At 47.4% G+C, this 23,592-nt stretch overlaps 1 protein-coding gene across 13 annotated transcripts in view; it reads right to left on the bottom strand.

Moving 5' to 3' along the window:
- Window positions 1-23,592, bottom strand: part of Cacna1b (calcium voltage-gated channel subunit alpha1 B) — a 157,159-nt gene that overhangs the window by 60,889 nt on the left and 72,678 nt on the right. For 8 of the 13 annotated variants that reach the window (XM_041674748.1, XM_041674750.1, XM_041674755.1 and 5 more), the window contains exons 17-21: window positions 23,479-23,546; window positions 20,516-20,622; window positions 17,651-17,713; window positions 13,546-14,322; window positions 12,538-12,755 (exon numbers count right to left, since the gene is read on the bottom strand). In XM_041674748.1, coding sequence (XP_041530682.1) covers window positions 12,538-12,755; window positions 13,546-14,322; window positions 17,651-17,713; window positions 20,516-20,622; window positions 23,479-23,546 — 1,233 coding nt within the window. Of the gene's footprint in view, window positions 1-12,537; window positions 12,756-13,545; window positions 14,326-17,650; window positions 17,714-20,515; window positions 20,623-23,478; window positions 23,547-23,592 lie in introns of all 13 variants that reach the window. The other 5 variants (XM_041674756.1, XM_041674753.1, XM_041674752.1 and 2 more) reach the window with 2 other exon arrangements.

Here is a 23,592-nt window from a genome sequence, read left to right on the forward strand (position 1 = left end):
GGGCCAGGCCATCATCAATGGAGCTCTTTTCACCATCAGGTCTCTAGACACGGAGATATCGGATGGCTAACGACACCCTTTGATTCTCACAGAATAGCAATGGCATTTACCGGGTAGAGGCCCAGGAGGCTACCAAACCTCCTAAAACACAACACAGTTGCCAACAAGACAGTTTCAGAGGAACTGTGGTCTGGAAGCCCAGTCTACCCCCGTCAGTCAGCAGAGTGTGGTACAGGCAGAGACAGGTACCACATGACACAATCAGCCAGCTCCCGCTTATGGGGAGTTCCACCCAGCGGATAAACAAGGGAGACAAGAGAGATGCTTAGTAGGGTAGAAGTTTAGACAGACTTTAAAAAAAAAAATCCAATGAATGAACCTTGTCTGGATAACGATACAAAAAAAAAACCACATAAAAAGTTATTTCTGAGACAACTGTATGACTTGAACTTGGAATGTATAATGAGCAAAATAAAAGAATTACTATCAGCATTCAGTGCAATAAAGCTACTATGATTATTTTAAACCCCTAATTGTGATGCCTACTGGCGTGATTATTCTGAACACGATACAGAAGAAAATAAGAAGCAACTGGAACGAGACTGCAGAGAGAGCAGCGCTAAGGGCGAGGAATGGAACATGGGGGTTCATTATGCCTGTCTCTACTTTTCATACGTTTCAATTTTCCAAAATAAAAAGGGTTTTATTTTAGCAACCATAGATAAATGAGAGAGCTATACAAAGGAACAATAATTTGAATTAACAACTGGCTTCTGAACAGAACAGGAGGCAGAGGACAATGGAATAACAGTCCCAATAGGAAGAGAAAATAACCAGCAGATAGAATTTCATACAAAGGAAAACCACTTTTCACAACAATGCCGGAATACAGGTTATCCAGAGAAAGTCCCACTGTCAAACTCCATTAAAAAAGTTAGGAAATGTGTTCTTCAAGCAGAAAGGGGAGGGAAGAAACCCAAAACACGATCTGAAATACAGAAGTTATGAAAACTAAGAAGGAATAAAATACCAGGTAGAGGCGCTCAGGAACATCCAATCCTCTGCTAATGCAACACACCGTCTACAGTTCACAGCCCAGAACTGTCGTCTGGGTCCCCCTCCCCACAGAAGCCTCATCTTGATCTAAGTACAGTTTACAATTTCTAGTTGGGCCATGTTCGTTGCTATCTTAAGCCACTGCCACAGGTTGGGCACCCCTGAGAGGAAGCTCCGCTGTTTGGAAACTCAAACCACACTGATGAATCAGATGAGGAACAATGAAACTTGAAAGGCAGACTTAAAACAAAAACAAGCTTCAAAAGCTTGTATATATAATCAAAAGAATCCTTAAGAGTGAAATCTGAAGCTTAAAATGCACAAAGTAGAAAAGCCCAAATATCATGAGAGGAGGACATCAAAAGGAAATGTAGAAAAGGGGCATTACAAGGCAGAGAAGAAAAGAAAGGAGAAAGGGGGAGCTGGTAAGAGCAGTAACTAACACAGAGCAAAGATGGCAGGGAAGACAATGACAGTGACTTAAGTAAAGAGGCCTTTAGAGAAAGAAAGGGCTCAGAAGGATGGAGGGAGGGACATCAGGAATACGGACAGGGCTGCTGGTGACCCAGGCCTGAAGTCACACATATCAGGAGATTGAAAAAGGAGAATCCCAAGTTCAAGAGTGGTCAATGCCAGCCCGGGCCACTCAGTAAGGCCTTGGACCCTATCTCAAAAGAAAAGGTAAAGAATTCTGGAGGTGTAGGTCAGTGGGAAAGCACTGTTTACACATAAAATAAATCTGGCTGAGGAGCAGGAGACTACTCTGCACAGATGTGGCAGCCTCTACACTTCCATTTCTCCCTGCGCCCTTCACAAGCTGTATGGTCAATAAGGAAAGAGAACAAAGTTGTCCCTACCTGAGATCTCTCACATAGAGGAGATCTAAAACCAAACAAAACAAAACCAAAAAAACTATGAACTTGGACACAGAAGTGAATGGTCTTGGTTTGAACTCAAGGGAAGAACTGAGGCTGAGTGCCATTTGGGTAGGAGCTTCGTTCTTAAACTTTATGAACGCCATGAGCATGCAGACAGAAGAACAGCAGCATGGTGGGGCCTGAGCAGAGGTCAGGCCCCGATGCCCAGAGTAATGGCTGCCATGGCAGGGGCTGCGAAGGAGTCCAGGCCCACGCAGCAGAGTCAGGGTTCCTTCCTCTAAGTCTCAGAGGAGCGGGAGACTTCACCAAGTTAGGCTGTCTTCAGGTTCGTGGGGGCACAGGGAGGCAGGGAATTCAGGGCAGGAATGTTCCTAGGAATATTCCTAGTGGTGGGGGGACGCGAAACAGACTAGCACTGTCTAGGCAACAATCTAGTCTGGACTCTAACAGGAAATGGGAAGATATACTGAGAACTGAAGAAGCAGGCAGAGACCAGGGGGAAGGAGGCTGTATTAGTCCCGGTGATGTGAGATTCGGACATCACTTGATGCCTGCCCTAGAAGAGAGGTGCCATCCTTAACAAATAATAGTAACAACAGGTCTGAGGCCAGGTGAATCGGACCACTGCACCTGGGAACTTAAAAGCAGGGGACTTGGTAAGTCCTTAGGCCTGAAGGAAGCCACCTGGACCCTGCTACTGAAGACGAGGAACACCACAAAGAGGGAGCGAGCCACTGTAGCTGGTGGTTTCGGGGGCTGAGGTCAAGAGCCCTACCCTAAATCCTGACAAAGATGCTACATTCCACTGCGTCAACATAAAGAGAACTTCTTGAACTAGAAAGCAAACCCACTGCCCCACACGGCTAACATGTGCTCCACAGAACCAAATGCAACTGCTAGGAAAGAAACAGAACCAGCACAATGAGAACAGCCCTTACTGTATCCTTATCTGAAACGGTCTCCAATCTGCACAGCTCCTATAATAAGAAAATGGAAACTATTTAATGAAAATATTACATCCACACACCTGTAAAGAGGGAGAAAGTTAAAACAGCTCTCAAAACGAAATGATGAAGACAGTGCACAAGCCAATTGCCAGTGAGAAAGAGGGCCACAGACCTAACAGTCCCAGGGGAGATGAGATGACAGCTCACCAAATTCAGGAGAGAAAGTGAGGAAAACAATCAAACTAAACAATAAATTTAGAAATTGTAGTGCGTCCCCAGAGGAACGGGGGCCGAAAGTACTACAAGTGGGAAAGTCGGACTAAAGCGCATCACGAGAACAAATATCAAATAAGGAATGAGCTTTAAAAAGGGTTAGAAAGCTATGCAGGCAGCAGGCAAACCCAGGGAGAACTAGAATGTCTAATAGACAACAACAAAACAATGTGACAGAACTAATCAATAAAAATGTAATTCCAGAAATTTTTTCTGAAATTCGGTATCATCTACCAATTGACTTTCAACACAAGTGCCAAGGTAATTTAATAGAAAGGGGTCAGTCCTTTTTTAACAAATGGTAATGAGGCAATTGGAGATTCGGCAGGCCCAGGGGCCAGGAGAGATCCTTAATCTTTACCTTATGCCACATATGGAACTTAACTCAAGATGTGACCTTCTGGAAAGATGGAGTTAAGTATCCTCCCCTCTCTACCTGGTGAAGCACACCCAGACAGACATGATCCTTGGGGACCACATCAAGATAAACGGAGAGAGATTTTGAAGCAGGAAGAAAATGAAGGCTGGCTATGGAACCTCGGAACCAAGGAGCAGCACAATAAGAACGCTTCCATTTCTGGGTTTTATTGTATGCCTCATATATCCAGACTTGGCTTGGAACCCATAAACACCGACAGGCACAGACCTGAAAAAGTCCCAGTGAAAGGCCTAGGAAACAAGCCTAGCAAACCAGGTCTTACAGGCAGCAATCGCTCTACTATGGCCAAACTCAACAGAAACAAAACAAAATGGTAGTCCTATTTCTACTCACACCAGCACAGGCCAAGGAAGGAGCCTAGATCTTTATCTTTGCCTGGAAGCAACCCAAAGCCCTGGTTGAAGCTGGAGTTGGAGTGGAGTGCTAGTGGAAAGCCAGGAATTATATGCACCACCAGCCAGTGGTAATCAGGTCCACCCTGCTGCGCATGCCATCACACAGGAGCAGCAGAAACTGCTGGGGAGCTGGTACACTCACCTTAGGCCAACAAAAATGAAGGGTGTTTACCACTGAGGCCCATAGCAGCCAAGCCAGAATCTACTTTCCTACCTCAGCTGGGGCTAACGAGGCAGCTCTCCACTTTCCTCCTTGAGTACATCACAGCAGCCAAACCAAAGCAGAAGATCTAAACAAGACTTAGAGGCTCAGGATATAATTCCAAAGTAGCTACGTTTCAATAAAAACATTACTTGTCACACCAAGAACCAGGAAATCAACCTGAACAAAAACAAAATAAAACAAAAAAAACAACTAGTAGGCCCCAAGAAAATGGATGTTAAGCCCATCTGACAAAGACTTTAAAACAACATCCCAGAAATTCTTAACAGACAGTTGAAAAACAAAAAAACCTGAAGCAAACAAAAAGTAGAAAATCTCAGTAAAGAAACAGAAGACCTGAAGAACCAAGCGAGGACTTTAGAATTAAAAAACATAGTAACTAAAATGAAAAACTTGACAGATGGGGCAGGCTTGACTGTTGAATAGAGGACACAGAGGAAAGAATCCATGAACTAGAAGAAAATAGAGATTACCCAACCTGATCAACAGGGAGAAAACATACTGGAAAAACAATAACCAAAAAAATAAAAATAAAGAAACCAATAGAGCCCAAGAGCCTTTGGGAGCCCAGCCAAAGATGGCGCATCCATACCACCAGAATCTGAGAACGAGAAAAGGGAGAAGCAGAACTGTGGAGGCACTCCAAAGACATAAAAGATGAAATAGTTCCAAATTTTGCAAAAGACATTAACCTACAGATTCAAGAAGTTGAGCAAACCCCAAACAGGATAAATCTGAAGAAGTCCACATCCAAATATATTGTACTCAAACTTCTGAAATATAGAGACAAAAAAACCCTTGAAGGAGCGAGAGAGAAAGGACATCTTACCTATAGGAAGAAAACAACTCGACTGACAGTGGATTTCTCATCAGAAACCATGGGCTCAGAAGAGGCACACGTTTTTTTCAAGTGCTGAAAAAAAAAGAACTGTCAACCCAGAATTCTAGACCCAGGGAAAATATCCTTCAGGAATGAAGGGAACATCAAGACATTCTTGGATGAGGAAATTAAAGAGAATCTGTCACCTGCAGATCTATCCCCAAAGAATAGCTAAAGAAAGCCTTCCACACAAAGACAACTTATGAGAGAATATAGAATACCAGAAAGGAAGACGGAATAATAAGAGAAAAATGATTAAATATAACAGTTCCCTTCTTCTCTTCAGCTTCTATGTTATGTTGACAGCTGAAATAAAAATTCAAACACATTCTGCTGATATTCTAAACTTGTGCAGAGGAAAAATTTAAGAATGCTATATCATAAATGAGAGGGGTATATATAGAGAAATTTTATACTGTTTTCAAGCTGGGGTAAGTTATACAATAAAATAACTAAAGCAATTACCATATACAATAGACACTTGAAAGTACTACAGACAAACAAATTGGACTTTAAAATACATTTCCTGCCTCCAAGAAAGGCAGAAAAAATAAACTAGAGAAATAAAAAATCAGAGAGAATAAACAAAGGCGCATGCCTTTAATCCCAGCACTTGGGAGGCAGAGGCAGGCGGATCTCTGTGAGTTCGAGGCCAGCCTGGTCTACAAGAGCTAGTTCCAGGACAGGAACCAAAAGCTACGGAGAAACCCTGTCTCGAAAAATCAAAAAAAAAAAAAATTTGGATAATAATCTTAAGCTCTAATCTTACCAACAATTACATTAAATGTAAATGTTATAATGCCAAATAAAAGAATTTCCAGTGAATTAAACCATGACCCAACCACATGCTGTCTATATGACATTCACTTCAAATACAACTGTACAACTAGCTTGAAATGGAAAGGTAAAAATGATCAACTATGCAAATATTAATTTAAAATAGCAAAGATGCTACTATAAGATCAGATAGACTTCAAACCAAGGAAAGTTACCAGGACAGGGAAAGGCATAACACAATGATAAAAAGGCTGTTATACCAAAAGGACAAACCACAAATGTGTTCGTATCTAATAGCAATTCACAAAGGTGAGAGTAACAACTTACAGTGTGAAAGGAAAGAAGGTTAGATCCAGCGTTATCTACAGAGATTTGAGCATCCTTTTCTCAACAACTGACAAACACAGAAAGGCCAACCAACAGGATGGAGCTGGCCTTTACATACATTCCACCCAGCAACAGCAGAACACATATTCTTTCCCAACTACCATAAACATCTGTTATGGTCTATATCCTGGGCCATGGAGCAAAACCTAACAAACTAGAAAGAAAAGAGGACAATACATGCCCATCAAAGGCACATGGTTGGAGCCTGAACACATCACAAGGATAAAATGGAACCAACTATGGCCTACTATACACACATAAAATTAGCAACTTCAATAATATGCAAAAGTAGAAAGAAGAAAGTCATCCAAAATGAAACCAGTAACATAACCCAGTAAGTACTAACTTAAACTCAGACAAACATGCTTGTTGGATAATTTCTACCAAATACTTAAAGGACAATTAGTACTCTGTTCAACATAATTTACTCCAGAAATTAGCAGAGGGAATAATCCCATAAGATCCAAAAGATTTTATGGGTCCATTTTTACTTTGATACCCAAACCAGACAAGGACACTATGAAAAAGAAAACTAAAATTGATTGTGGTATGTCAGTCTACAATCCCAACCCTGGAAGAAAGGTAGGAGAAATGTGAGCTTTAAGCACTTAGGCCGGAGGGTGGTGGCGCACACCTTTAATCCCAGCACTCGGGAGGCAGAGGCAGGCGGATCTCTGTGAGTTTGAGGCCAGCCTGGTCTACAAGAGCTAGTTCCAGGACAGGAACCAAAAGCTACGGAGAAACCCTGTCTCGAAAATAAAAATAAAAAAAAAAAAGATTTGCTAAAAATTGTAGCACTGAATATCACAACCAGGCCATGAAAAAGAATTAATAAAAACTGAAAAAAAAAAATAAATTATTCATTCGTGACTTTTTTTTTTTTTTTTTGATTTTCGAGACAGGGTTTCTCCATAGCTTTTTGGTTCCTGTCATCCGTGACTTTTATGTAGAGACTTTGGAAAGAATCTACAAATACATGTTTGAGGTAAAATACGTCAAGATTGAGTAACTTAGAAAGTTAGAAAAGTAACAACCACAAAATAAAACAAAAAAGAGGAAGATAATGACAAAATGGAAAACAATGATTTTTGCAACAAATTATGGTAGAAATAACAAATAAATTATAATATTAATTTTTATTTTATAATGATTACAAAGTATACAAGCCACCAACTAATCTGATATATCAAGGAAAAAAAAGAAATGCTCAGAATTCTAAAAATGATAAGGGGAAAAAAAACATTAAACAAGAAGGAAATTAAGGAAAAAGAACTTAAGGCCAGATGGTGGTGGTGCATGCCTTTAATCCCAGCACTCTAGAGGCAAAGGCAAGAGGATCTCTGTGAGTTTGAGGCCAAGCCTGGTCTACAAAGAGAATTTCAGGACAGGTAGGGCTACTCAGAGAAACCCTGTTTGAAAACAAACAAAAATCAAAAGAAAAGAAAGAACTTAAGCCAATGCTTTGCGTAAGTTTATGTAAGTAAGTTAAAAACCCTAGACTACACATACTGTTTGGTGTGTACACATACATGCGTACCCATGTGTAAAGGTGTGCATATGGAGACCACCGGTCAACAGTGGGCATCTTCCTTCATCTCTCTCCACCTCATTTGGGGAGACAGTCTCTTCCTGAACCTGGAGTTTACTAGTGAGCTAGCTTGATTGGCAGCAAGCCCCAGAATTATCTTCTGCCAGTCCTGAGCTTACAGGCTCACTGGTGGACCTGCCATCTTCCATGGGATCTAAACTAATATCCTCACACTTGTGGGACAAACTCTACCAAATTATCCATCTCCCTAGTCCTTAAATGGGTAATTTTTAAAAGGAAAATATAATTTACTAAGCTCATCTCAAGAGACAATAAACAGACCAGTATACAAAGATCTATCACCATTATATAAGTCCATAAGATAGCTTTACAAAATTCTACCAAACACTTAAAGACTGTGCCATAGCAATGACCAGCATAACACTCCAATTCTTATGAACTAATAACATTCCACAGGCCGCCTCCTGACTTGAGGAAAATTCCCCAGTCCACATCCTCCCTTTTTATGACGCCCAGCATTCTAGGAAACGGTGTCACTACAATGTTGTCATCGTTACTGCCTGATGTCCATGTGGAAGGGTATACCCACCCAGAACATCATATAATGTTTTTAACAGAGTAATGCAGAGAAAATCTCACAGGTAGTTGTCCAAATGCCAGTGGCAGATTATCGGAATCAGGTAGAATGTTTTTGCAAAGAGATGTATCCAAATCGTTATTAATAGCTATTTTCACCAATGATCAGCAAAATTTATGTTTTATGCCCTAACATGATACTTTTTGACCTGGAAGATTTTTCATCATATTTTATGAAACCGTGGGGTTCAGTTAGCATGCAACATGGTAATTTTTAAAAACTATTTGAAATGAGAACGGTAATGAATTCCTTATCTAACACGTGAAAGGCCCTACGTTTGGTCCTTAACACCAGGAAGACAAAATACAATTTTTTTAAAAAAAAAAAAATGGCTGTAGTTGGAACAAGTAATTTTCAGGAATGGAGTACTGAGGTTGAGTACGATATGGCTATATGGCATTAATAACCCAACCTTTCAATGCTTAAACACAGGATGATAAGACCACCGTACACACCTCACTTTAAAGAATCAGGCCAAATCTTAGAAAAAGAATAAGAGAATCCAATAGCACATTTCAATGTAAGTATGACCGTCTTAATCTTTGCAATCACATTAGGCTTCACCGTGTGACTTTTGCACACAGTGAGAGAGGAGAGAGTGGCCCCACGGCGGCCCCTCTTGCCCAGAGGAACACCACAGACATGAGCTGGTGTGAGCTGGTGCTACAATCACCACCAGCCACAGCGTGTGCCACTGCTGGGGACCCTATTGATCATGTTGGTCCTGGAGGTAAATGCTCCAAGAGAGTAGCCAGCATCTTTTAAAGGGGCCATCACCTTGGCCAAAGCTTTTCATTATCCCTATGGGGGGAGGCTATTGGGGAAACAGACTGCCCACCCCATGTAAAGAGACAGACCACTGTGGCTCTGTGCTAGTGTGCCCTATCTCTGCCCCCAGAGCCACTGGCCTCATCCCTGCTCCTCTGACCAGGAAGCTGCCGCTGCTGACCGACATTGATGACGGCTACACACCAGTAAGGCCAGTGGTCCTCACCCTTCTTACACTACGACCCTTTAATGCAGTTCCTCATGCTGCAGTGATGCCCAACCATAAAATTATTTCCTTGCTACTTCATGACTGTAATTTTACTACTTTAATGAATCATAATGTAAATATCTGACATGCAGGACAGCTGAAATGTAACCCCAAAGGGGTCACAACCCACAAGCTGAGAAACACTGAGTTAGGGCTGTACTGTTACTTTGGCGACCTCTCCAAGGCCACCTTTGATGTCATCTCCAAGACCTACAGCTACTTGACCCCCAACCTCTGGAAAGAGCCCATATTCACCAAGTCTCCTTATCAGGAACTCACTGTCCAACTTGTGAAAACCCACACAGAAGTCTCCACTCAGAGGACGCAGGTTCCTTCAGTGGCTACCACAGTTTTTATTTATTATTATCAGACGTAGCTCATTCTATTTTTATACCAGAAAAATAGAATGCTAAGAAATAAGCCGGGCGGTGGTGGCGCACGCCTTTAATCCCAGCACTCAGGAGGCAGAGGCAGGCGGATCTCTGTGAGTTCGAGGCCAGCCTGGTCTACAAGAGATAGTTCCAGAATAGTCTCCAAAACCACAGAGAAACCCTGTCTCGAAAAACCAAAAAAAAAAAAAAAAAAAAAAAAAGAAATAATGACCAATTGAGGTATATTCCGACATCGCATAGACAGGTCCAGATCTGAAGCCCACTTCTATATATCTATATATCTCCACATATAAGAGATGCTGGAAAGACTTAACCAAATTTAACTCTGTGGACAGGCAAAAAAAATCTACTCAAATAGGAATTAATGTATACTAGAAACATATGTTTCTGCATAGGTCTCAAGTCAGAACTTTTACCTCAGTGCAGATGAAACAAGGCCAGGGTACCCAGTAACCTGGATGTTTTCACCAATGCTATCAGATTTATGAGAGATCAAAAACTTGGAAGAGAGACACACCCACTCACAGAAGTTTTGATAATGTATTAGAGAAAACAAACATAAAGAATTGACATTAAAACTAATGCCTGATTTGAAGAGTCAGAGAAATAGGATAAATAATAAATATATAAAAAAATTAAGAATCAATAATCTAGATTTTTTTTCTTCTAGCAGAAGTAGTGACAGGCTTCAGATTAACCCCAAAAGGGATAACCACAAACACCAGACAGAGAAGCTTGTACTGAACACTTGCAATTTTGGCACTCCCAAGACAGAGTTCAGTGTCTGAGCTACAGAGTGAGACTCTGTCTCAGGAAGAAAATAAAAATAAAAAACAAAATATACCAGGCATTCAGACACTAAAAATCCAAGCCAGAGACCAGGAGAAAATACTTATTAAAAACATTTGATAAAAGACCTCTGTGGAAAATATTGAAAGAGGTGCTGGAGGGACAGGTCAGTGGTTAAGAGCACTTCCTGCTCTTGCAGAGGGCCTGGGCTCAGCAGCCAGCACCCCCATGGCAGCTCATGACGGTCTCTAACTCCAGTTACAGGGTTTCTGGAGCTCTCTTCTGACTCCACCAGCACCAGGCATGCACATGGTGCATAAGCATACATCAGGCAAAACATCCACACAGAAAATAAAAATAAGTAAATCCATATGTGTATGTGTAGATCTTGAAAGTTAATAATTATTAAACAAAGAAATTTAAAAATTGGCAAAGACCTGAATAAAAATCTCACCTTAGAAGATGCACAGTTGCCAAGTAACCATAATAAAAATCGTACATCATTAGGAAGTTGCCAAGGTAAACAAACTCTACTACACATTTCATTAGAACAACTAGAATCCAAAGCACTGGTAACACAAGGTTCAGAAAGATGTGAAGCAGCGAGAGTGTCAGCCGCTAATAGGGGATGTAGCTAGCACCGCCACACTGAAGACAGTCTGGGGTTCACATAAACCCCAACACAGTCTTATCACATACAACTTCACAATCATGCTTAGGTGTGCACTCCCAAAGTACACCAACACGAACCCCGAACACGTGTGTCTGCTCATAACCATCAAAACGGAAAGTAACTGAAACGCCCTTGACAGGTGCGCGGACAGCTGTGGTACACCCCGACAGTGGAACTTCAGCGTGGTAAGAAACCAGCTACCAAGCCACAAAACTCCTTAAGTGCATGATGATAAAACTTGTTCTTTTTTAAAAGTTAACCTGAAAATCTGTGTGCTGCATGTCCAAGTATGTGACATTCTGATACAAGGTCTGTGGCTGCCAGCATGGATGGAGCCAACTGTGGACCAAATCCCAGGGGGTCCCTGGGCTCAGTCCCAGGCTACTGTACAGAGGAACAAAGGAGGGGCTAGGAAGACAGACCCATCTGTAGGCATGGCGAGTGAAACAAGAATGGGCCAAGATCAAGTTTTCCTCATTGGAAGCTCAGAGAAACCAGTGGCTAAAGAGCTAAAGACTACCAGCCGCCAGCACTGTCTTCCCAGCATGTGTGATGGACTGCAGGTATGTGTGGGCACGCGGTATACAGCTCACATGCTCTACCGCAGAGCTCAGTACGTCCCTGGCCTTCCTTAGGCCCTGTCTCTCTCCCTGGAATGATTTTTTCCGCTCTAGCATCTGTCCTGGCGAGGGCCACACCGGTTACCTGCAAGTTTCTTCTTACTACACGCCTGTTCACTGGGCTCTCACCGCATGCTCCTTTCTGGTTTCACACACACGGGAATGAGCAAGGGAAGAGAGCAAGTCAGACAAGGGGGTGGGGCTTAGGGCAAGGGTATAGAAGCAGTGAATAGGTGATGACAGCTGAGATCCTGGTCCTGCCCGCCACCAGCACTAGTCAAGTGACACAAGATGAAGATTTTGTTGTCTTTCCACCTTCCACTGTATTCTCAGCACTCTGACACTGAGCCTGGTATAGCCAGCAATGTGAAAACATTTTTTTGGAGGAGGGACAAAGGTATTTAACATCCACCTGCCTGAAGGGCAACGGAAAGCCAAGAGATATCAAAGGCCAGATACCGATAGCAAAGAACTTTCTCTCCATCATGGAGAAAATTCAGAGAGGCAAGCGGGATGCCCAGTCACTGACACGGAGCAGCAGGAATGGGGAGAGCTGGACCTGCCATTGGTACAGGGAGATACTCACTGGGAGCTACAGAGGTCTCCCCGGGAGGGTCTGTCAGTGTCACTGGGACATGCACTGTGGTGCTGGGGTCTGAAGGCTGACTGCCCATCCGGGTGACGTTACGCTGGTTGTCTGCATCTTCCGGTTGTTCCTCCACTTTCTGGAGACAGGTGCTGGGAAGCATGTGCAGAGGGCCCACACCTGTAACCGCAACAGTCTCCAGATCACAGTGAGGTTCCCTGAAACCAAAATGCCCATTAGTCTGATGCAGTAGGTGAGACCCAGCTCCTTATGGCTACCCCTTTACGCAAGGCAAGTAAAGCTTGGGCGAGCAGCTCTCCTGTGTTGTGCGTAGTTTGTTACTACACACTTAGGTTATCTCGCAGTCTAGAAGGAGGGTATGGAGCTGACCCATCTGCTTTTAACAGAGCCGGGCACTATTGGTGTTACAGTTATGTGTAACTTGCAGAACGAAGCAGTCTGAAGGCCATTTCCCTAGGACACCCTTAGAGCCCCACCCCACCCCACCCAGTGCTCTCCTTAGGCTGACCCTCAACAGCAGCCTCCAGCTGTGCCTAACCTGGTTTCTGGCAGCCAGTGGGCAAGCACAAAGACGGGGGCTTCAGCCTCAACCTCCAGCCTCCAGGTCTCTTGAAGAGTCAGAGCCAAAAAGCAGGCCAGTACCCTCTGGTCAGCTTTTTGTAAAGTCAGCCAGCAACCTTGTTCGTGTCTCCTCTCCCAGCGTCCTCCCCAATTTTCCCTTCTCCTGGATGCTCCGCTCTTTCCCAGGTCAGTGTGTTCCCAGTGTCTCCAGTTTCTCCCTAAGTCCTTTGTCCCTTCCTGGGTGTCACTGAGTACACATTGGTTGCCACAAGGGATTTTACAGAAAGGAGAATTGGGAATGGGGGTGTGAGGTGACAACAGGTGCAGCCTGGCAGAGTCCCTTTCCCTATTATTTGCATAAGGGCTACTAACCACTCCACCCCACCCCACCCCACCCCACCCCACCATACTCTGCCTCTTACATACTTGGGCTGGTGGTTTCGGGTTTCCTTATCCCCTTCTGCCATGTTGCTCTCCTTCTCTGCAGCCTCCTTCTCTGGGGGCTCAAGTGTTGATGGCCCCTTATGCCTTGCACGGTGCCGGCGTGTGGGCTCCTCGCTGTTTTCTGCCTCACGGGGGCCCGTGCGAGGGCCTCGATGTCGTGGGCGTCGCTCGCCCTTGGGTGCCAGCACCTGTGCAGTGCCCTCCTTGCCGGATTCCTGTGCATGCCGGTGGGCACGGTGGCGCCGGGGCTCGCGCTCAGTGGCCTCCTCCTCTGGGGAGCCACGCCGGTGGTGGCGCCTGTTACTGCGAGCTTGCACTTCAGGCCCTGCAGCCTCCTTGCTGTGACTGCGCCGTGGGCGCAGACGTTCCTCCCTGGCCCCTGTCTCCGTGTTTTCGGTCTTTGGACAGTCTGTCCTGTCCTGTTCACCGCCAGCAGGGGCCGTGGCTGAGGTCTTGTCCCTGTCACGGTGCCGGTGGTGCCTGCGCGGTGGGTCTACACTTTCAGGGACCTCAGTGCCCTCGGGCTTTGACTTGTTCCCCACAGGTCCCCGCAAGCCATCCCTGCCAGGCTCCACCACTAGGGGCCGGTCCATGTGCGTCTTCATGTCTGGCCTCACATGGCGCGTGCTGGCATAACGCAGGCGCTCCTCGGGGTCCATCTCGCTGTACAGTGCCTCACAGCTGGCACGCAGGTTCTGGAGCCTTAGCTGACTGGCTCGCTGCTCCCACACTGAGCGCGCCTTGGCCGAGTTCTGCTGCCTGCTGCGGGGAGACTGTCATGAGTGTCACCGGCTGGCTTATCTCTGCCTCACAGGGAAACCGCAGATGAACACAAGCGATGGAGGGATGTAGGGATAGGGAAGGAGAGGTAACCAGTCTTAAAGACCTCTGCTGTTTTTAATGGGGGAAGGGTTAGAGGGAGGCACAGTTTAGCTAGCCTGTCAGTGTCCTTCTAGACTCCACTCTAGCAGGAGGACAATGGCCCGGAGTCTAAAGGGCGCAAGGGGATGCCAGGTACCAGCATGAGTGGGTAAACAGAATTTCAAGGTAAATGGGAAGCTAGCCAGGAAGGTAAAATGGAAAGGAAGACCATCTTGCAAACCAAGAAGGATTGATGGAGGCACCCCTACAGCCTGCCTTGGGAGCTGGTCCAGGAGAGGCCAGTCAAATGGACACGTCTAGAGGCACTTACCCACCGTACCTCCCAAGGGAGCATGTGGCCCTGTCGTGAGCACAGTTTCTGCTGCATTTTGAAACATTCTGGAAGCCCCCACTATTTGGCTCAACCAATTACAAGGAGCGGAAATCATGTCTGGAGCTGAGAAAACCCTGTTTCACCGCCACCAATGCCCCCTTGTCCCTTACTCTGTAAGGAGCCTCATTCTCCACTGAGAGTCCCTTGAAATCCTCCAGCCACGGGGGTAGGATTTCAGTCTGGTCCAGTCCTTACTAAACAATGAAGGGCCTCATCTTCATTGAAACCTTGCTGGCCCAGACATCTTCCGTTCCCACATCTAAAACAGGGAGCTTGCTTCCAGTCTAGGTTCTGAGTAAGAGCATCAAAGGATGTGGCTCCAGTCCCACCACTGTCAAGTAGAGACCTCATCTGAGGCTCTAACCTCATCCTTCCGTCTCTGGAGGCTTCTGGGTAACCCTGGCCATGTCTGTGGCATCACTAACAGTAACAGCGACAGTACCAGTGCTCTGGGCTCTATGTCCCCTTCGTACAGCCTTTATGACTTCCTCAAGGGCAGGTACCTTCCATAAGGATGGCCACTGAGCCTAGAAAGAGGGCATGACCTGCTCAGGGCCCATAGTTAGTCACTGATGGAGTGAGGTTCACATGCATACGGGGCAGAAGGGAAGGAGTGCCTGAAGAACACACAATCTCTCAGTCAACCTCAATTGCGTCAAAACACAGGTGCAAACTGTGCCCCGGGGACCAGCCCAGTCACTGGAATAGACCTGTTAGAGGAAGGACAGCAAATCTTACCCTTTCTCTCCTGAGAGGAGCCAGCAGCTGGCAAGTCTGAGAGCTAAAGAGCAATAGAATCTGTGCCTCCACCCCTAGTGAGCCTTGGTGAGGCTGACAGGACAAGTAGCATCTGCTAGTTCAGGACCTCGGCTACTACTTGTCCTCGCCGAGGCCGAGGTCTCACCACCGTGATATCCCTGTTCCAAGAATTCCCACAGAGCTTCCTTGTCCCTGGTACAGTTCATCTCTGTACCACACTGGAAGGCAAGAAAAGGAAGAGGGCCTGAAGATATGCGCCCATCTTCAAGAATCTTGGGAGGACTGATGTCTGCTCACTACCTTGGGCCTCTCAATCAGCCCAACACACCAAGATGGCCCTGGATCCTGAGCCCCTGATCAGCAGAGCCGGGTGGCTCACAGCAGAGCTGGCGGGCTCACGGGAGCCTTTGGGCGGAGGGCAGCATCACGGTTCTCGTCTATGAAAGGTGGACAATGAAGACAATGTGTGCATGTGCCGGCCTGAAGCTCCGGCTCCGGTACAGGCAGGACTAGGCTCACTCAGCCCTAGCCTTGCCCCAAGTACGACCCTCTCTCAGGAACCACATCAGTACAGAAGGAAGACAGGGTGCCTGTGGGACTGAAGGGCATCACTGGGCTGGTAGCGGCCCCTCAAACACTGAACAATGTACCAACTAGCTGAGTAAGGGCCACCCACTCACCTCTGCTGGCTGCTAGAGTCCCCCAGCCCCGTGCTCTGGGACCTAATAACACCAGGCTGCTTTTATCTCATCACAAGCCCGTAGAGACTACTGCGCTCCTCCTGGGACAGATTCCTGAGTCTCATTCTGTACATCTGAGCCATCTTGCCCCTGCCCTGGTCACTCTCCAGAGCTTTTCTTTGACCTCTGCCCATTGCAGCTAGGACAGACACCTCACTCTGTTCCTCTTAAAAACTTCACAAACAATTCAGGATCCTCTCTTGAAAGGCAAACTGCTTGCTGACTTAGATGGCCACATGGCTGGCAGCACGACTCAGGCAGAACCCACCTGAACGGGGCTAAGGAGCCATGGGGAAGAGCTGCTCTCGTGAGGTCCTGCTCCCAGCCATACCTGGCAGGTATGTCCAACTGACATCTCACTTCTGCCACATGGAAGTTACTGAGGACCCAACAGCCTTTCTCATCCTACCAGACACAAGGGCCCCAACATCTGGTGGCATCTCACACTTGTGAGAAGACCCAGATTGCTCTATGCTGTTGTTGAGAAGGCACACAAAGCGGCCACAAGTCACAGGGGCTACCTGACTCTCCACGCAGAGGGCCCAACTACAAATGTTCCTTTTCTAACATGAGAAGACACTGGCAGAAGATAGTACCAGCACCTCCCCTGGGAGCTTGGTTTTCCAGGAGGGAAACAGGGGACTGTCACTTACAGGTCCTGGTCCCATCCTTGAGGGAAGAACCAGAATCACATCTCCCAGGAAGAGTGACTCAGCCAGGCTAATGTCACCACCATGAAAGCCAACTTGATCAGCTACTTGCCTTCCTTTCTTCCCCTGTGAGCAGAATATGGGTCCCCATTCTGCTCCCAGACCCTCAGCTCCCAATCAGGAGTTTTAGCACTCCCCTGGCTCTATAGGAGCTTTGCTCATGTTAAAACAAGGGCTGCCTCAAATAACCTACATAATCTCCCCAAAGTAAGGAGGGGCTAGGAGGAGCCAAGGAATATCTCCAAGAACCCTCTCTGCCACCCCTGTGCACAGGACTTCATGAAAAGCACAGAAGACTTGTAAAGTAGGTCTTCCGTGAAGAAGTCCACAGAGCTCCACCCTATCCAAGAAGTAGACATATACAAGGTACCAGAGAGATTGCACACAGACAAACAGCAGACAAAAGGACAGAGACCAGAAGGGAGAGGAAGGCCAAGCTCAGAAAGATCTGGGCCTGTGAGTAGGACTTGGGGACAACAGGCAACAAGCCCACCATTCCCACAGAAGGCTGGGCTGGAGCTGCCCATGAAGCAAATGACTGGGGGAAGCAGTCAGGTGTGGAGGGAAGGTGTGCGCACAGTCATCATGAGTCACAGATGGAGAATCATAGCAGAACCACTCACGGTGAGTTTACGCTGGAGACAGATGAGCTGCGAGATACAGTACCTCGAGTTTGCTTTACAAAACTGCACATGCAAGAAACAAAACATAAACAGGAGTGAGCAAACCAGAGAACGTTCTGAGACACAAGTGACACTTGGGCACCAGGTCGGTGCAGGTGCGGGCTGCAGTGCACATCTGGCAGAAGGCTTGCGATGCATCCACCAGACAGGCACTGGCCAAGGCCAGGGCTCAAGAGAAGCTGAGAACCAATTCTCCATGTGCAGACAAATGAGCCTGAACTGAACCAGCAAACCCTACACAGCTGGAAGACAAGATAGAGTTCTCTCCGGGACCATTCATCACCACAGCCTGGTCCACACAGCCCTAAGAGGGAGTGGTCTGGGAAGAGTTACAGCCACACCCAGACCCGGGCAGGCTGACCTAAAGCTGTGGGCCTCCGATGAGCATGTGGCAAACACAGGAGGCAAAAGCACCCTTACATGTGGGGCTATCCAGGCCCTGCCACCTAACTCACCTGCCTTCCCCACAAGCACCAAGTCTCTGCTCCTAGACCCTCAGTTCCCAAACCCAAGTCTCATGGCTTCCAGGTCACAGTGCCTCCCCCGTCCCCCCAGGAAAGAATCCGGCTATGTCACTAACCCACCTTCCATGTGACTAATGCAGCCACTTCCAAGTGACGTGTAAAAGGTTTTCCAAAAACAAAGAAAGCAAAAATCCCTTTTCAGTCATTTCCTTTCCCGCTGGCTTCACAGGGACAGCCAGGAAGGTCTCCAGTGCCCCTTTCTAAAGGCCGAAATCTTTACAGTGCAACCTAGAAAGAGTTCACCTTCACACGAGCGTGAACAGGCATGTAAGTGCATTACAATGCTGCTGACAGAGCAGCCATGAGTGTGAGACCGTGAGAAGAACATAGGACTTGTGAGTGTGAGATTCTGAGTGTGTAAAATTGTGAATGGAAGATTACAAACATATGTGTGAATGTGTGTAAGAACATGTAATATTGCAAGTGCAAGACTATGTACGACGTGAGAGCGATTCCGTGTGTGTGTGTGTGTGTGTGTGTGTGTGTGTGCCTAGAAGAGCAGGCAAGGATGAGGAGTCACAGCGGGGAGCAGGAAGATGCCCCCCACTTAGTGTCCTGCTCCTTAGGAGCTTCCACCCGGGGCTACACAGGACTGCACCTCACCCCAGCAATCCTGGAGTCACCTGTCATGCTACCCAGAGTGCAGAAGGCCTTGATCACCATGCATACCGAGGGCCCTTCAGCAGCCACACAACACCCCAGGAGACACAGCTGTGAGGAACACTGCCAAGACGAGAGATTCTCGACAGCCACAGTCTCTCTCCCCAGTCTGGCAGCAAACAAGAGGGAACTCACATACAGCGCCCTCTTAGCATGAGTGGCAAGAGTCAACAGCCAATAGCCCCTACACTCAGTACCATGCACCCAGGAAAGGCCTCACCCTGTGTGGCCAATTCCCCAGAATCTCTAGTCACACCACACTACTATATACTGCAGTACATATCCCATTCTTGGAGATACTCCCCATCTGCCACAGTGTCTCCACGCAGGGACGGGGGCGGGGATGTCTGGGCAGTTTCTTCTGGGTTATGTCAAGGACCTAGACTCACTTCCCCAGGTATTAGTCTAGACAGGAGCACCTCCGGGAGTGGTGGCCCTCAAGGCAGCAAGAGCGCTCACATCCAGGAACAGCAGAGAAGGCACGTGCTAAAAACAACATCACACATGCCGCAGGTCCACATGAGGCTGGGAGCTCATCATGCCATCCTCTGAACGACAGACCACCAGCAGCTCACAGAGCTCAGGAGAAGGACAAGGAGGAACAGCTGCCAGGTCTCGTCAACCTCAGGATCAAACTGTTGAATTAAACTAGCCAGCTAGTTAGTAACTGAACTAGCCAGACAGCGAAAACCAGAGTAGAACACTGAGGTCCACAAACCATTTGTGTGGACTGCAGCCATTCTGGCTGACGACTCCCAGGCCAAATGCTTTCTCTATGCTTAGAGATAAGAGCTCTGAAAATGCTATCTGGTGACCTCCGGGAAGGAACAGAACCACTCTGGGCGCACGCACGCACACACACACACACACACACACACACACACACACCGCCAACATTCACAACTAGCCAATTCCAACACATAATTTAGCAGTGCAGGCGTAAGTCACCACAAGGGGCTGAGTCAAGGCCATGTGCCCAGCCTTGACTGCGGCAGGGCGAGAGAGCAGCTTCACTGCCAGCAGGGTGTGCTTCTCCCAAGATTCACCGATGCCCAGGCCACGGGCCTAATTCCGTGACTCCTATACACTAAATTGCCCCCAAAGTCCTTAGCCCCCATAACATCACTGTACCTGACACCCAGCTGGCTGGCAGGGGGACTGGGCCCTCCCAGAGTCCTCCTGCCATTTCTCATCACAAATGCCCCCATGCCAAGCACTTGCAGGGACATTTTTGGAAGTGGATGGGCTGCCAAGGTGCCACTGGAACCTTTGGTCTCACAAAGCACATTTCTGGAAAATTATGTATGACATCTGCACGCAGACTCCTTGTACCCTGACCCCAACCAGGGCTTCGCCAAAAAAGGAGCACTAGGGTCACCCAGACACCATCCGGTGACTCAGAAGCCCAGCTATCCCTACCCACCATGAAGGCCATGCCTCCACACTCTGCCCACATTCAGGCTGGGGAAAGCCATAAAGTATGCTCAAGTGAGGCCTCTGCTCGGGTTCCTTTCAAGGGGGGTGGCTGTGTCTTCACCAGCCCTGGACAAGGGGGTTCTGAGGAAGACATTCTTGCTGCTGCTCCCCAAAGCCACCCCTATTCCATTCCCAGGAGCCTTACGCAGCAATGGAGATGTTGGCAGCAGACATTGGGCTGACTTCAGCCACTTCTTTGGCCTTCTGGAGAGCGAGCTTCTGGTTGGCTGCTTCTTCCATCTCTTCTTCATCCTGTGTGAACAACAAACTGTCTCCTCAAGGGGCTGCGGCCACTCTGAGGCTGCTCCGAGTGCCTAGTGCCTCGCCCGCCCTCCATATCCTGGAGCCATACATCCAGGCCCTGAGGGGCGGAGCTCCTTGTGACCCAGGATTAGTTCTCCCTAGCATTCTCCTGTCTGTGGCTAGAAGTGACAGTATCCAAGACACTGCATCCGTGTGGTCTAGCTTGTGCCACCTGCAGCATGCTCCACAAGCTGATGCCGCTGCAGCTGTGCTTGCAGCCAGGCCTTATCCCTGACCATCCCTACACCGTGCAAAGCCAACACCAGAATTTTTCTTTTTTCTTGCACCTCAGGTTTGTCACAGCAAATCTGTCTCTCTTCCCATCCACCTGTCCTTCTAGGAGCTCCTGAACCACTTGAACAAAGTTGGCCTCCCCCATGAGGGCAAGATGCTAAGCTCCTCCTGTTCCCACTAGAACCTTCCTTATTCCACCCTCGAGTTTCTCCGCCCGAACCATTCAGATTCCATTAAGTCCCACATGGCTACTTGCCATTGGAACAGGACTTACGTTTGTGCAGTTACCTGTCTAGGAAGAGGAATAAATAGCTGACAGACCCTCTGACCTTGGCCCCAGGTCACTAAGCAAAACCAATTAGCTCAAGAGTCCATGACCCAAGAAGGAAGATCTCCATGCTGTTCTTCTGAACTACTGGGTCCCCCAGGGTTTCTTAAAACCCCTAAGCCTAGGCCTACCTAGCTCCCCCGAAAGCTAGCATTCCTCAAAATGTGCCCAAATCTGCCTAAGGAGCACAAATGACAAAAAAAAAAAAAAAAAAAAAAAAAACCTGAATTCCCAGTTACTGTCCGAAAAATTCCTCTACAGAGACGAGCCTCAGGCTCCAGGTCCAAGGAAGAGTTAACTAGTTCCCCCATAGAGCACTTCCAGCCATGCCCTCTTTAAAGACAGAGACCAGTCATGATTTATAGCCCCCTGGGAAGGAGCCCCCCTAATCACTTCAAGGGATATACAAATCGCCCTAAATATCTACAAATAATCCAGTTTGACTTTATTTCTACCCCACAGAAAAGTAATTAGTGCTGGAACACATTTGCAGGTGTGGATGGGCTATTCAGCGTGCTCTGCAGGCTCATCTGTCAAACGCTTTGTCCCTGTCTAGGAAATGGGCTCTAGCTGGAAGGCACAGGTCACTAGGGAATGTCACCAGATGCTATACCATGATCTGGCCCCTTCCTATCCATCTCTACTCCCTAGCCACCAATAAGAGGGGCACTCTGAAGCACCACAACTTTCTGCCATGACCTTTGACTTTGCCACAGACCTAGGGACAGCAGAGTCAGCCAATAATGGACTGTACCCTCTCAAACCCTGAGGCAAAATAAAGTTTTCCACCTATTTACCCTGCTTCTCTAGCTTTCCTGTCACAGCAGTGAGGAGCTAACACAGAATGGACTAAGTCCTCTCTTCTAGGGCTCCTTTCCAACCCAGGCAGTATCATATGGTCAGACAGACAGGCCTCCATTGGTCTCAAATCCCAAGGCGGGAGGATTCTTGTATAGGATCCATCATGCAGAGTTCTGTATGCAGGCAGATCCCTGAAGACCCACAGGAGAACATGAAGAGAGAGACATCAGGACTCAAGTGTTTTTAGTTCCTGTACAGGAACTAAAGTTGCTGGTGTCCCAGAATCACTAACACCAAGGACAGCTCTGCCCATGCATTCCAGCCAGGAATCTGGCCACACCAGGATTGTAATCATCAGCACTGGCCAGACTGATGACAAAAACAAGCGAGCTGGTGGAATTCCTCGGAAGCCAGGGATCAGAGCCAAAGCAGTGTCCCAGACCTCAGACACAGCCTAGGATTGTATGCAGGAAGAGGAGGCTAAGTGAAAGCTCACGACCACTACACTGCATCAGCCAGACCCCCTTGAGAGCGTCTAAACCCACCTTCCTCACACCCGGAGAGAGGAGAACATAGCACTGAGGACATCAGACTTAGGAGCTGTGCACAAGTGCCAACCTGAGCAGCAGAGAACACACAGACCCTACAGAGACGTGGTTCATGCACACACATGACATTTGGAATGCATGTGGTAGCAGCCTCCATATTCAAGGCAGAACTTGAATCAAAACATAAATCTAAGGCTGACAGCAGGCAGCCTAGCTCCCTAGCAGGCAGCAGGACACGAGACTGAGGGATACCAGACAGGGGATGGTGTCTTCTAGAGGGAAACCAGAGAGAGATGTGTATAATCATGTCCCCCACTGGGACTTGTATGTAAGAAATGAATACTGAATGGTGCCTGCTGGGTTCTACCTAGAGAAGGAGGTGCCCTGCTGTGACACAGATGTGCACAGACAGAACCACCACTGCTCCTCCAGCTTCCAGCCGAGCTGAGCACCACAGGAGTCCTCTCACTGCCCTTTCCGGCTCTCAGAGCTGAGTGTTTCCCGGGGCCCACGCATACATCTTGTCTGAGAACGCTGTTCGTCCTCGTCACATGCCTGCTCAGATGAGCCTGTCTCAGGACCCTCTACTTCTGTGACACGGGTAGTCCTGTCCAGTCTGTACCTCCATAGCTTCTCCAGAAGCCTGAGGAGCCATGAGCTCCTCACATGAACCTATCTTTACAGCCATGTCCCTCCTTGCTTCGGTGGCGATCCTCTGTACCCAGAGCTCTCATTAATGTTTCTTTGTTCATGACTCTGAGGAGACTCCCCTGAAGTCACATGAACCCTGGCCCAGGATCTGACCTTCCCCATAACCCCACATGTATCCGGTAACATGTACTGAGTCCCAGACCTTCTAGCACCTTCTAGGCTGCAGGTGGTGTTTCTACATACCTTGGTCAACTCCTGGGCATTGGCAAGGTTGTCCACAGCAATGGCTAGGAAAACATTCAGCAGGGTGTCTGGTTGGCTCCAGCTAAGGAAGGGAGCCCTCTGTCCCACACACTG

This window comes from Microtus oregoni, unplaced genomic scaffold, assembly GCF_018167655.1.
Source record: "Microtus oregoni isolate MIOR12 unplaced genomic scaffold, Mior012 000025F_ref0000491, whole genome shotgun sequence".
Taxonomy (NCBI): domain Eukaryota; kingdom Metazoa; phylum Chordata; class Mammalia; order Rodentia; family Cricetidae; genus Microtus; species Microtus oregoni.